The 14,957-nt window shown below is 38.3% G+C and overlaps 1 protein-coding gene across 1 annotated transcript in view; it reads left to right on the top strand.

Moving 5' to 3' along the window:
- Ly96 (lymphocyte antigen 96) overlaps positions 1-14,196 on the top strand; it is a 19,905-nt gene extending 5,709 nt beyond the window's left edge. The window contains exons 2-4 of the mRNA XM_010622413.3: positions 2,221-2,349; positions 12,352-12,404; positions 13,911-14,196. Coding sequence (XP_010620715.1) covers positions 2,221-2,349; positions 12,352-12,404; positions 13,911-14,000 — 272 coding nt within the window. The 3' untranslated portion in view covers positions 14,001-14,196. The remainder of the gene's footprint in view (positions 1-2,220; positions 2,350-12,351; positions 12,405-13,910) is intronic.
- The last annotated feature ends 761 nt before the right edge of the window (positions 14,197-14,957 follow it).

Genomic DNA, 14,957 nt, shown 5'->3' with positions numbered 1-14,957 from the left:
CCCACCAAGAAAAAAAAAAAAAAAAAAAAAAAAAAAAAAATCTGTCGCCGCAATAGGAGAGATGGATCTGCACATAACATGGCATAAATAGGGCCGAGGATTCAGCTCAGTGGTTCCGCTGCCTGCTTCACAAGAACAAGGTCCTGAGTTCAATCCCCAGTACGCACAAAACAAACAAACCACCACCAACAAAAATACATGGCATAAATAAAATGATAGCAGTCAGGCATAATGGTTTACAGAGCAAAGAATGGTTAACTGTTTGCTTCTCCTTCTTCACCAAAAGTAAAAGAAACACCCCAAAGTTTTGTTAAGCTGAGGCCCTATACTTTCCTCCTTTTTCCCAGGATCTGTTTCCTGAACTATTTGGTATGCTTTACCCCAGATGCTTGTCATAAGTGATGATTTATATAATGAATGACGAAACTCTTGCTTTCAAGTGAATCCCTCACCCTCATAGGAAGCAGATTGTATCTTTCCAGGCCCAACGAATAAAACAATATGGCATTTCTTAGGATTCTCTGAAAGGCGGATGCTAAGAAGGGATTACATATGCTAGATTTTTATCGGGGGAATTGCTTGTGAGAAATAAAGAAAAGAGGAAGCTGGACGAGGCATAGAGAGTATTCAGACTGGATTGCAATTCTGATACCTTTGAAAAGCGAAAGGGGCAAGTGCAGTGGCACCTGCTTGTACTTTCAGCTCTTCATTCGGGAGGCTGAGGCAGGAGGACCGCTTGAGCTCAGAAGTTTGAGATCAGTCTGGGCAACATAGCAAGACCCCATCTCCAGAAATTCCCGGCCAGCCAGACATGGTGGCCCATAATTTCTTAGTCTTTGAAATTAGAGTCATGGTGGGCTTCATGAAGAAATGGACAAAGTTCCTTGGTTCTGCATTGTCATTAGGCAGTGCAGCAGTACTGTTCTGTATCTGTTGTCTCCAAAAATTCCTTATGAAAATAGCTCTTCCTCTTCAACACGCAGCCTCGCTTTAAGAGAGGGTCAGGCCCAAGCCCATGTAGCAGACCATGGAGACCACTGTTTAAAACAAACTCCACAGTGGTCTTCTGTACACCCTACCCTGAAAATAGAGATGTAGAGATAAATTAGGATGTCACTTTAGGCTCAGAGAAATGAGAACCTGTGTTAAAGCAGTGGTGATGAGAATGAAAAGGAGGCTGTAAGATTTACTAGTAGTAATGGGAATTCTAGGGTCAATTTTGAGATAATAATGAGGAAATAAATTTTAGATTTGTTGTATGAGGTAATGAAGCAACATTTGAGTAGAGATGTTGAGTGAATATATGGGATAAGTACTATACTAGGAGAAAGGTCAAGATTAAAGATCTAAAGATGATGATTTCCAAATTGTTAGTTATATGATAATGTCAGGGAGAGGTTGCAGAATGAAAATTGGGGCAAACTTAGAGGGAACCTTAAGAAGAAGATGCAATAATATACATTGAGAAGTCAGAGAGGTTGGAGGACAAGTGAAAGAAAGTGGTGGCATCAGCCTCACAGGAGTGACAAGGAACTGGCAATTCTGTGAAGCATAGCTCAGTCTAAGTTAAAGATAGAAAAGTTGTGTTTTGACTTTGGCTCCAGTGATTCATTGTGACCTTATTAGGAAAACATTCTCAATGAGATAGTAGTTAAAATAATTGTCTTCGTTATAAAAAAAAATACTGTATATTTTTTCCCATTTGGGACAATTGAATAACTTGAAAGAATTCAGGAAAATACGCTGGAATTTTCCATGTTATTTGATGATAGGGAGATCATGAAGAAATTTAAAACACCCATATATTTAATTTGTAATCAAGATATTCAATCTTCAAATATTTTATCAAAACTCCTAAAAAGTTGGCATGAGTTGATTATCCTCAGTTCTTTTTTCTCCTTTGGATTTTCTAGCAGAACTAACACTGAAATTTTGTTTTGTTTGAGAGTTTTCTCCATCAAGTTATGAAATTTTCTCTATTTTTAGGCATAGCACACATACTTCTTACTGTAGAACATTCTATTTGACCACAAAGATGCCCACTTTGAACTTTAGCTTTCTCATCCATAGAACAAGAATAATAATATCCACCTTATGAAGAGTTGTGATGACTGAAATGTAAATATAGGACGAGCACAGGGTACATATAAAGTGTACAACAAATATTCTTCATAGGAGAATCTCTTAGCTGAGGGGCTAATGGAGTGTTTTATTTTTAAGGGAGGGACTTAAAAAAGTTATACTTCAATCTCCATATATCTATGCGCTCCATGAAACTGCCAATACGCAAAGAAGTTATTTGCAGAGGATATGATGATAAGTATTCTTTCTGCAGAGCTCTGAAAGGAGGTAAGCATTTGGTACATATTACCCATAGAAGGGAAAATAATTTTTATGAGACTGCAATAAAAATTAAATACATTGAAAGTATGAAGCTCCTTTTCTGATCATAATTATTTCTTTCCACCCAGTGTCTTACTCTTGGCAGCTTAAACTATATTTCTTTATTTTTGTTGTTGTTTTGAGATATGGTCTCACTATGTAATTCAGGCTGGCTTTGAACTTGAGGTGATCCTCCTGCCTCAGCCTTCAAGTGCTGGGATTACAGGTGTGCCACCACACCCAGATACACTTATGTCCCTGAGTTGTGATTACTTGAATTGTGATTACAATGACAATGTATATGGATGTGTTTGAAGGAATATTGAATTTTTTTGCTCTATTCAGATGAATTTTTTTTGTTTTTTTTTGGTATCGGGGATCAAACTCGGGTCCTTGTGCTTGTGAAGCAGGCAGTGGAACCACTGAGCTAAATCCCTGGCCCTCAGTTGAATGTTTTGCATTTACACACGAATTCACTCAATTTTTCTGCACAGCCACATTGGTTTCTTTAATATACTCTCTTTATTTCTACCCTGAAATTATTAAGAATCGTAGAATTCAGAGTTTAGAAACTTAAAAGGTCATTTAATGAAAACTCCTAAATTTGTTTTTTAATAATTTAAAAACTAATATTGAAATAGTTTAAAAAGTTATACCTAAATATTACACTGTGACATTTCTACAGACTCAAAATATAGTCAGTAAAAAGACATAGAATTGTATTTCTAAAAATATTTTGGAGTATTTCCTTCTTGTGCTTTTTAAATATTAGTTTGTTTATTTACTTTTTGAATGTTAGTTTTAAATGTAAGTATATGTAGCTATAAGTACTGTGTCTGTATTTTCTTCTGAAAATTAATTTATTTGACTCTTTGAATAGCTAGCTATTCCATGTGGTTCAAAAATCCAGGTATAAGCCTCATACAGTGAAGTGTCTTCCTTAGGGGGCATGCACATCCTTGTGTGTTTAGCCATTCTATCATATAGTTAGTTTCCTTCTGATGTTTTTACTATTATACTATTATAATAAATATATTTCTATATGTAGTTGGTCTTATATCTTAGATTTGAATATGTTCGTACTTGGGAGAAAAAGTTATGGATAACTTCCAAGAAGATTTGAATATATTTGTGATTTCGTTTACCTAATCCCAAATTGTTTTTCTACAGAATTGTACCTACTTATATACTGTACAACAAGCAATGTATGTGTTTGATAGTTTAATTTCTTTTGTTAGTATTTAGCATTATAAATTTATAAAAATAAATTAAAAAAAAACCTTTATTTAAAAAAAAACACACCTCACATATAAAGACAAACAATGTAGTTCTGTTGTAGAGCACTTGCCTACCATGTGAGAGGCCCTGGGTTCAATGCATGCTATTGCAAAACAAAAGAAAAGCTTTCACTTAATTGTTTTATTAACTTTTAAACATCAATGGCACTCCCTTCGATAGCTCAGCTGGTAGAATGGAGGGCTGTAAAAATGGTAGGGTGCTTGCCTAGCATGCATGAAGCCCATTGTTTGATCCCCAGCGCTGCAAAACTAAATAAATAAAATAAAACAAAACAAAAATTACTCTTGCAGTTTGTTTTCTCACATAGTTACTCACTATTAACCTTTGCTCTATCTTATTTAAAATAGGATGTCAGGGCAATGAATAAAACAAAATAGGATGTCAGGTAGTTTATATGCAAACATTTAATTAGTAATATAATAAAATTATAGATGGGGAAAATGGGAAATGAAACCTGGCGTGGTGGTGCATGCCTGTAATCCCAGTACTTAGGGGCACTGAAGCAAGTGGATTATAAATTTGAGTCCCACCTGGGCAACTTAGTGAGACCCTGTCTCAAAAAACCAAAAAACAAAAAAAGCCCATATTAACTAGGGATGTAGGTCAGTGGTGCAGCGCCTGCCTGGCAAACACGAGGCCCTGAGTTCCATTCCTAGTGCAAAAAACAACAACAACAACACCCATATATATATACTTGAATGATATGGGCTGGGGATATAGCTCAGTAGTAGAATACTTCTGGGTTTGAGCCTTAGAATTGGGACTGGGAAGCAGAGGAAGGAAAATGAGGGTAGAGACTTAATGGAAGGAGAGAAATATAAAAATTCATAACAGAAGGGCCTATACTTTTCTCTGAGCAGACACATCAAGCTTCCAGATGCCAGTCTTTTCTCCACACTTCTAACCCGAGTGGTACCCATGAGGACATATGTAAATTAGGCAGCAGACATTGTATTTGTGTCTGGGCTCAGTTGTTCAAAGGCATAGGTTTCTGTCTCAGCTGTCCCCTTATCAGCAATATGATCTTGGGAGTGTTATTTAACCTCTCTCAGCCTCATTTTTCTCCTCCAAAATGGACATTCATCTAACCTGGTTTTAAGGGTTAAATTAGAATCTATGTAAACAAAAAGCTTGGTACAGTGCTCAGAGTAAGAATTCTTTTGTTGCTGACTTTCTAGTCCTGTCATTTTTATAGCTGAGGAAACTGAAGATACAGTCAGTAATGTGTCCAGGGGCATTTGGAAAATTAGTAATATTGTTGCTTCCTGACTCACATTGCATGACTATTCCACCATGCCATGTTGTCTGTTCAGAAAAGAAAATCTCTTGGCAGTGATTGTTTTTAAAAAATATTGCTCATTTCTCTTGAATAATTGTTCTACAAGATCTCTGTGGAACTATGTTGACATTTTATACGAATTATCAATGTTAGATTCCCTTCGAGATCTCAGATGCATCACAGTCAACCCTAGCCTGCCTATTCTCTCTACTCTTTTCTTCTACAGATATTTGCTGAATGGAACTTGGGCAAGTCATGGTTGAGGTTCTGTTCTTTTATCTGGCCCTGCCTGACTTCTCTCCTGGCTTCTTCAACGTGAGCAGAGGCTTCAAGCTAACTCCCCATCCAAATTTGGATGGTAGGGTCTTCTTCTTCAGGAAGTCACTCTGTCTTAGGAAAGATAGTCTTAGAAACAAAATTTATAGAGGAATGTCATAAATACTAATAAAATTTTAAGATGTTATTTTCTTTTTGAAGTAGAGTCTGGCTATATAGTCCAGGCTGGCCTTGAGTTTGAGATTCTCTTGCCTCATCCTCCCTAATACTGGGATTACAGGCACGTGCTGCCATGCCTGGTAGCTATTAGTTTAATTATATGGTTATCCACTATGACAGGATAACTCAGGTAAGTCTTCTTGGAGTATTTTTATTAGAGTCTTGAATCTGAGAACATTAGAGTGATGGGGAGGAACATTCCCTGGAGAGGAAACCGCACATACGAACATGTCTAGCCACGAGTGCGGCTTATTGGGAATTTTTATGTTTTAGCTGAGCAGAATGTGCTTTCGGGAATTGCTGGAGATGAGCCTAGAAAAGAGTAAGGGGTGAGCATGTAAGTCATGCAGTATTGGCCTGTATCCTATAGTAAGTGGGCATAGATAGCCCACTGATATTTCCATTTTTTACAGATAACTACTGTCCATATGGAAGGAGGTGGGGTTGGCTGGGGCAGGAAACTTGGGTGGAAGGAAGAACATCCAGAAGGCTGTAGGAGAGACCATGAGGGCTGAACAAAGACGGTGTCCCTATGAGCAGAGAAGAGGAGAGGAAAGAGCACACTGGGAATCATAATAGGCAGGACATACTATCTGATTTCATGTGTCCGACAAAGATTAATTATAATCAAGAACCACTTAAGGGCTGGTGGCCTGGAAATCTGGAAGTACCTTGTCAGTACATGTTTGCAGTATGTAGTGATTGCATTCATCAGGGGTTGGTATTTGTACATAACGCATCTTAATTCTTTTTTCATCCCCTTCCCTCCCATCACTTCCTTCTCCCTCCATCTCTTGGTCCCGAAAAGGGACAGACTTTTAAAGAGAAAGATAACCAGTTCTGGTCTTAGCATGCTGAGCTCAAGGTAATTTTGGAACATTAAAATAAACATGCCCATCTGGCAGCTGAGTATGTGGGCCCAGAGCTTAGGACATTCTGATTTAAGAGGCAGCGACGTATCAAGAGACCCTTGAAGTCTGGGAGTCAGATTTGCAAATATCATACATATCTATTTTAAAAATAACTTTCCTTTCTGTTGTTGTTACAGAAGTCACACATCTTTAGAATGATATTTAGAAAATATGGCCAAGTAAAAATAAAGTAAAAATTACCCATAATCTTCCCACTTTTTTTTTTTTTTGGTGGTACTGAGGATTGAACTCGGGTCCTTGCACTTGCGAGGCAGGCCACTGAACTGCTGAGCTAAATCCCGGGCCCAATCTTCCCACTTTTTAAAACCAATAGTTAAGTTTATTGGTACAGTTTAGATATACATAATGATCATAGTCATCATGTGGAATTTGTACTCTACATGATATATCTTGATTGATATTTTTTCCTATTCCCCTCCCCTCTCTTCTGTCCTTCCTCCTCTTATTTATAAGAGCTTTGTTTCCATTTTATCTTTCTTTTCTCATTTTTTCTCTTTCCTTCCTTTCCCTTTCCCCCCTCCCTTGTAACCCTTCCCATTTGAATACTTTCTTCCTACTTCACAATATCTGTTATACATTTTGGTCCTGATATGTGCACATCTATGTTCATGGCAGCAGTTTGTAATAGCTAAGTCTTGGAGACAACCCAAATACCTATCAGTCAATAAAATCTGATAAAGATTTTTTTCATTGAGTTTATTGGTACAGTTTAGGTATACAATATGATGACATTCCTCATTGGGTTCTTTACATGACTTATCTTGGTTCTTATTTTTTCCCAATTCCCCTGGCCTCCCTTCCACCCCTGCACCCCTCCTGATTTACAAAACCTTTGTTTCCATTTTTTTTCCTCATATTTTTTACTTTCTCTTCTTTCCTTTCTGCTACCCCTCCCAGTTGCCCTTCTCCCTTAGACCTTTTCTTCCTATTTTACATTATCAGTTATACATTTTGATCCTTATTTACACTTTGTTTTTCACTCCAGAGAAACTATTCAGTATTTACACCTGTATATCCTATTTATTTCACTGAGTATTGCCTCAATGTGCATCTATTTAGTTATAAATGTCTCTAGTTTCTCATTCTTTATGGCTGAGTAGTACTCCATTTTATTAAAAAAAAAACCCACATCTTCTTTATCCAGTCTCCAATTGATGGGCAATTGGGCTGTTTCCAAGTTTTAGTTATTACAAACTGTGCTGCTATGAACATGGGTGTGCATATATTGCTGTGGTATAATTCTTTTGGGAAGATACCCAGCAGGGGAATAGCTGCATCAAATGGGACCTCTAATCCTAGTTTTTTTAGGTATCTCCATGTTGATATCCACAGTGGTTACACAATGGTCTGCATTTCCACCAACAATGAAGAAGGGCTCCTTTCTCCCCAGAACCTCGCTGGCATTTGTTGGTTGATTTCTTGATAGCGGCCATTTTTTCTGGGGTGAGGTGAAATCTCAGTGTTGTTTTCATCAGCATCTCTCGAATGACCAGTGATGAACATTTTTCCATATGTTTATTTGTTGCTTTTATATCTTTGTCTGAGAAATGCCTGTTCATTTCAGATGCCCATTTTTGAATTGGATCTTTAAATTTGGGGGGTCTGAGTTTTTAAAATTCTTTATATATTCTAGATAGTGGTCCTTTGTCTGAGGAACAGCTAGTAAAAATTTTTTCCCACATTTTAGGTTGTTTCTTAGCTCTGTTGATGGTTTCTCTTGCAGTGCAGAAGCTTTTTTTGTTGGTACCGGGGGTTGAACTTGGGTCTTTGCGCTTGTGAGGCAGGTGGCAGAACCACTGAGCTAAATCCCGGGCCCCAGAAGCTTTTTAATAAGATGAGATCCCAGTTGTTGATTCTTTGTGCTAGTTTCAGTGATACTGAGGTTTTGTTCAGAGTCTTTTCCTATTCCAATGTCATCGAGAGTTCTACCTACCTATCTTCCAGTAAGTTTAGTGTTTCTGTCTTAATATTTAAGTCTTTGATCCATTTTGACTTTAGCTTAGTGGATGGTGAAAGATATGGGTCTAGTTTTAATCTTTGGCAGGCTGAAATCCAGTTTTTCCAGCACCATTTATTAAAGAGGCTATTTTTCTTCCAGTGAGTGTGGTTGGCTCTTTTGTCAAAGAGGAAGTGGCTTAGTATGTCTGAAGTTATTTTTGCATCTTATAATCTATTCCAGTGATCCTTGGGTCTGTTTCTTTGCAAATTCCATGCTGTTTTTATCACAGTGGCTTTGTAGTATAGTTTCACATTGGGGATTGTGATATCCCCTGTCATATCTTTGTTGCCTAGAATTGCTTTTGCTATTCTAGGTCTAGAAGATGTGTGTGTGTGTGTGTGTGTGTGTGTGTGTGTGTGTGTGTGTGTTACACAATGGAATACCAGTCTTCTATAAAGAATGATAAACCTAAGACATTTATAGCTAAATAGACTCACCTAGAGACCATACTCTTAAGTGAAATAAATCGGACACATATGTGTAAATCTTACCACCTTTTATACACATACTTCTGTTACATCTTTCAAAAACACGTTACAATTGTAGTCTTGATATTTTTTTTTTTGTTGTTTTGGTACCAGGGATTTAGCTCAGGACCCTGAGCTTATGAGGCAGATGTGGTGCCACTGAGCTAAATCCCTGGCCCCTTAGTCTTGATATTCTTAATTTTTTGGAGTGTATATATGTAAGTGAAGTCTGATGAGGCAATAGGTATGTAGCCATCTTTCCTACTTGATGGGTTCTTTGTTTCCTGCTGCCCACACTGGATTCTGCCTGGCACCAACCTCCCCATTCCCATCCATTGACACCTGCCATCCTCTGTCCTTGGTGGGGTCTTGGGTACTGGTAGGGACAAGATCAGGTATAGATGCCCTGTAGTGTCAGAGGTGGGGCATAATGCTGGCGACCTGACTCATTGTGGGGGACCAGCTCCCACTAGTCGAACAGTACCTGAAGGAGAGAGTGAGGATTGAAAAGGAAAGACACTCTAGGCAGAGTGGAGACAAAAGACTGTCTACTTTATTTGAGGCAAACCTGGTTATTTATACATACATTATCAGCAAAATCTACACAAGAAACATCTGCAGAAAGACACCACAAGAGAATGATTTACAATCCTAAGATAAAGATCACAAGGCATTCACATGCATGCTGGGCCAGAATGCTCTCTCTCTCTGGTCACCATGTTTCTGTTGACATCAAGTTGATAGATTAACTCCTTGTTCTTAACCACTTCTAGTTTCCCACATACTATTCTTAGGTGAGAGTTTCAGTTTCCCCACAACCCATGCTGGCACCTGTTCAGTGGGTAACTAGGTAGGGATGTTCCTCTTCCTCTCCCAATAGATAGTGCATGGAGGTATTACAGAAGTCGCAGTACCTTAGAGGCTTACCCATGGGACACATGGGAGGAGGGAAAGATGCCAGATTTTCCTTTTCTTCCCTTACTGGGACAGGGATGCTGTGGCCACTCATAGGAGGGAGACCCTGTCAGGTGAATGTTCCTTCAGGCTATTCTGTGCCTGAGGGACCTTCTCTTCCTCCTTCCCAACTTCTTGAGTCTGGCTTGTGGCAATTTCTTCTGTTCAGCTCAAGACATCTTCTAGGGTTGAGCCATGAAGTACAGATTATGTAATTTAAATGATTCTACCTCAGAGTGAAATGTTTGCTGTTTGTGTTTGTGATATTTTCCCCCAGTACTGGATACTGAACTCAGGACCTTGCACTTGCCAGGCAGGTGTGTTGTTTGTGTTTAAAAGTGGCAGTGTAGAAGAAAAAAAATGGTAATGAAGTAATGAAACAAGATATACCAAAAGATGGATGAGATTGGCATTAAACTACCTAAATTATAAAATTAATATAATATCAATAACAATATGATATTATTATTATGGACAAGGAAAGGAAGGAGGGAAGTAAGGGAAGGAGGCCTAGAAAGGAGAAAGAATAGCAAGAAACATAATAAATAATATTTAGGAGTTGGGGGTGTACGTCAGCAGGAGAGCGCATGCTTAGTTTGTGCATGGTTAGCATGTGGGAGGCTCTAGATTCCACCTCAGTGCCAAAAGCAAACCCAACCAAACAATCTCTCAAAACCCCAAACATTTAATAACTTTAGTGCGGAGTCCCAAGCATCTCCCTGAGCATTTAGCATATAGTAACTTCTACAGCCCTCATAATCATACTAAGAGGTAAGCATTAGTACCTCTTACCTTTTTACTGAGGCAAGGAGAAGTTAAGTGACTTGCCCCAGGTCACATAGCAAGTTAGTGGAGGAGATAAGATTCAAACCCAGAACCATCACTTTTCCTATATTATCTTTGATGTAGAAAGCTATACTGCCTTTGTCCTTCCTACATCTTTTCCATCTCATATTATACTTGGACTAGTTTATTCCCATGTCTGCATACCCAGTTGACTTTAGCCCTTTGAAGGAAGGTACAGTGTTGTACTAAGCATTGTCTCTCTTGTCTCTGGAGCATAGTAGGCATTAGATAAGTGTTTACTGAAATGTTAAATTGTAAATTGGATTGGCCTTGAATGAAAGAGCTAAGATTATGAAGACACAATCACTTTATTAAGCTTAGGAAGCATCTCACTGTATTAACACCCTTAATAAAAATTCTAAGAATTAAATAAATTTTTATGATAACTGAATGAAAACTGAATCAAATTGAATGGTTATTATCCGAGTTGACTTTATGGGAAAATTTAATTTGATTGTCGTCCAATTCTGTTTACAGTCAGAATCATGGAAGTACTTAAGTTCAGGAACTGAGGTACCACCATAATGGAGGCATAATCTATTCACTTGCTACTAAGGATTGTCTGTAGCCAGATCTAAGAAAATAACCATTACAGTTTTACGTTTGACTATATTATTTTCAAAAAGATTTTTGGTTATTATTTTTTGTTTCACATTAAAAATATTTCTATCTTTTCAATCTTATCACACTCCATCCTCCACTTCAAGTTTACTATTTTGTTGTGCCTGATTACAAAAGCAGTCTTGGAGCTGGGCGTGGTGGTGCATGCCAGTAATCCCAGTGCTTGGGAGGCTGACGCAGAAGGATCGCTGTGAGTTCGAGACCAGCCTGGGCTACATAGTGAGTTCCAGGTCAGTCTCAACTACGTAGTGAGACCCTGTCTCAAAAAAAAAAAAAAAAAAAAAAAGAAAAAGAAAAGTAGTCTTGGGCCAGGGATTTAGTTCAGTGGTGCCGCCACCTGCCTCACAAGCACAAGGTCCAGAATCTGATACCTGGTACCAAGAAAATAAATAAATAAATAAAAAGTCTTATTTTTCCTGCATGTCTCGTAGGACCAAGCTCATGTCTGTACATATACACAGAGGATAAATTCCTAGGCTTCTCAGCGGTGTGACTGGAGGGAACTTCAGTATTCTTACTGCCTTTGAAATATTCTTCTACCTTTAGGAAGATTCTTCATTATATTCTGCTAAAGATACAGCATTATTTCTGAAAACTGCAATTAAATATGCGTGTATATAGCCTGGGATGGAGGGTATTTCCATTCATTCATTATTGGGACCAATGGGTTGTAAGATTTCACATCCCTTAGGGATGATAAAGAGAGGGATCTGGGGGACAGAGGAAGCCACAGAAGGGCAGCCAGAGTATGGGGTTCATTGTTTCCTTCTTTTCTTCTTCTTTTTTTTTTTTTTTTTAAGACAGAGTCTCACTATATAGTTCAGACTGCCCTGGAACTCACTATGTAGCCCAGGCTTGTCTCAAACTCTCAGAGATCCTCCTGCCTCAGCTTCCTAAGTGCTGGGATTACAGGTGTTTGCCACCATGCCCGGCTCCTCATTGTTTCTTTATGCTTCTATTTGGGGCAACCTCTGCCAGTAGTAAATGTAGACCGTAACAACACACTGCATACTACCAAAAAATAAACAACACCTAATGATGATTCGTAATGTTTTACATTTTGTATCTTGTTTGCAGAGACTGTGAATGCAACAGTGTCCTTCTCCTTCAAGGGAATACTATTTGCTAAGGTATTGTTCAAGATTTATTTTGTACTTTCTTAGCATTTTTACAGTAACAGATGTGTTAAGAATTTGAAGCAAGCAATTCATGACTTCTAAAAATGATTCAAAATTAAGATGTTCAAGAATTTTATATTTTAGGTATTATTTCCTTCTGCAGAATGGAAAAATCATTCTCTTCTATAGAATGGAAATTTATTCCTTCTATAGAATGGAAAAGTTGCACAAAAGGTAGTTTTTTAGGGGGCTGCATATGTGGCTCACAGGTAGGATACTTGCCAAGAATGCCTGAAGCTCTGGGTTTGATCCTCAGCACTAAATCAAAAAGCTCTTTTTCACTTCATTTTCTATTTCCAACATATATAGCTAAATATAAGGAGAACATTCACTATTACTCTGTTGGTCTTCATATGAAAACACTGGGCAACTGTCTTAGTTACATCTCTTGCTGCTGAGGCAAAGTACCCAATACCCAAAGTTAATGGAGAAAAGGTTTATGTATCTCACAGTTTGTAGAAGTTTCAGCTCATAGTTGGCTGGCTCCAAGGCAGGGTGGCATGGCAGAGGGGCACTGTGGAAGAGAAATAGTTTATAACAAGCCAGCAGGCAAGAGCAGGCAAGAGCAAGCAAGGAGCCTTAGTAGCTTTTGTCTGGTCTTTTGATACTCTGTGTAGGCTATGGGGATTAGAGTGGTGCCAAACCAATCAGTAGACTGATTTCCTGTGGTGGTTACATACCCTTAATCCCAGCATTGTACTATGTATCATTCATACACTCTAGCTCCAGCCACCTCTGAAAAATCCCCACTTAAGAACACATGAGGCCTTGGGGGTGGGGGTGGGGCATCTAAACACAAGCCATGACAGCAACAATTGTTACATAAGTCAGTAATTCTATAACTATTCATGTAATATATTACATACATTGTTAAAATTGGGAGGATAAAAATAACATAAATTATAGCCTTACTTTTGTGTAATTTTTGGGGGGAATTTAGCTTGAATGTTCAGGCCTTGGTAAAAATAACTACTTCTTCAATGAATACCATTGTAATTTGAATATTTGCATTCATACACATAGCAATGCGATTTACACATTTCACTTTTGGTGCCTATTTTAAAATAAACATTAGTAATGAGTGCTCTTATTTGTTACAAATGACATAATAATATTTGAAAATCTTGTAGGCTATTTTTAAAAAATTATAAATATACCTCATCTTATAACTTGGAAATAAATGGACTGTATGCTCACTGAATTAAAAGGCATGCAAAATTGCTTCTTGTTGGAAAACTAAGAAACAATATCCAGCTGGGAGTCTTAGCTCAGTGGTAGAGAATACGCTAGGCCCTGGTTTGATTCCCACCATCATAAGGAAATGATGACCAGTTAGTTCTATTTGAATGGCATTCTACTGGTAAGACAATGTTCTTATAACACCTTTAAAATAGTAGCAGGTAACATTTTTTTGATTGTTAGATCTAACATTTTTGTGTTTCTTATTCCTTATTTTAGGGCCGATACAGTTGTGTTGCAGAAGCCATCACTGGGGATACTGACGAAAGGCTTTTTTGTTTAAACTTTACCATCGACTCCCTCATTTAAATTAGAATAAATTGAGAAAACTTTTTATTTTTTAAAAATGTTCTTATTTAATGTAGTAGAGGGTACCCATTTTAGGATCTATTTTAATTGGGTATGGGAAGATGCAGGACACAGGAATGACTGTTTTGAAGGAAAATGTATTCTGTTGTTATTTATTCAAGACAGGATCTCTTTATGTAGCCCAGGCTGGCTTTAAATTTGTGATCTTCCTGTCTCAGCCTCCTAGGTGCTAAGATCACAGGTGTGTACCATCACACCTGGCTAAGGAAGACATTTATACTGTATAGGTCCCTTACAGCAGGTGGTACAGTATGTCATCCAGAGCTGTACAGTGCAGCACCAGGTTCAGTCTGGAGGTGGAGAAAGTAGAAAAAAATGAGGGTAAGAGCTTTTATTTTGTTTACCACAGAAAGGACTGTGTAAGGCAGGGTCAGCAGGTTTTGGCTGGTTAGTTCAAATAATTTCAGCAATCTCTGGGCTGTAGGGGCCCTCCCTCACTTTCCCATGCCTGGCACTGGGGTTATTAGGGTGGGTGGATAGTGGTTTTGAATGTGAGCTCCCCCTAGAGGAGGTGGGTGGAGTGAGGGCTCCAGATGGACTGGTTGCAAAGAAAAGGTGTGTCCACTGATGAACCACCACCATATTTAAGGATTAGCTGTCTCTGGGAGGAGAGATCCCTTCAGAATCAGGAAGACCTGATGTCAAAGCATCAGAAATACAGAAAGTAAGAATGCCTGGTTAATATGATTCTTTACATATTTTTTTCCCAAGGGTGTAAAACCTCTTGAACCCATTGCCTTCTCCCAATTTGTCTGCTTCTTCTCTGAGGCAAGTTCTCAGCACTGCTCCTGTAGGCTGCTCTGCAGTCTCCTGGCTGACCTTGCATCTGCTCAGGTACCTCCTCCAGTTTTTCTCCACAAGGGCAGTATTAGCCATATTTTCAAAATATAAGTCTGG

The sequence above is a fragment of the Fukomys damarensis genome, unplaced genomic scaffold, assembly GCF_012274545.1.
Source record: "Fukomys damarensis isolate Sample0158 unplaced genomic scaffold, DMR_v1.0_HiC HiC_scaffold_5, whole genome shotgun sequence".
Classification (NCBI taxonomy): Eukaryota; Metazoa; Chordata; class Mammalia; order Rodentia; family Bathyergidae; genus Fukomys; species Fukomys damarensis.
Note: the sequence above shows the minus strand (reverse complement) of the source record. Positions and strands in the feature narration are given on the sequence as shown.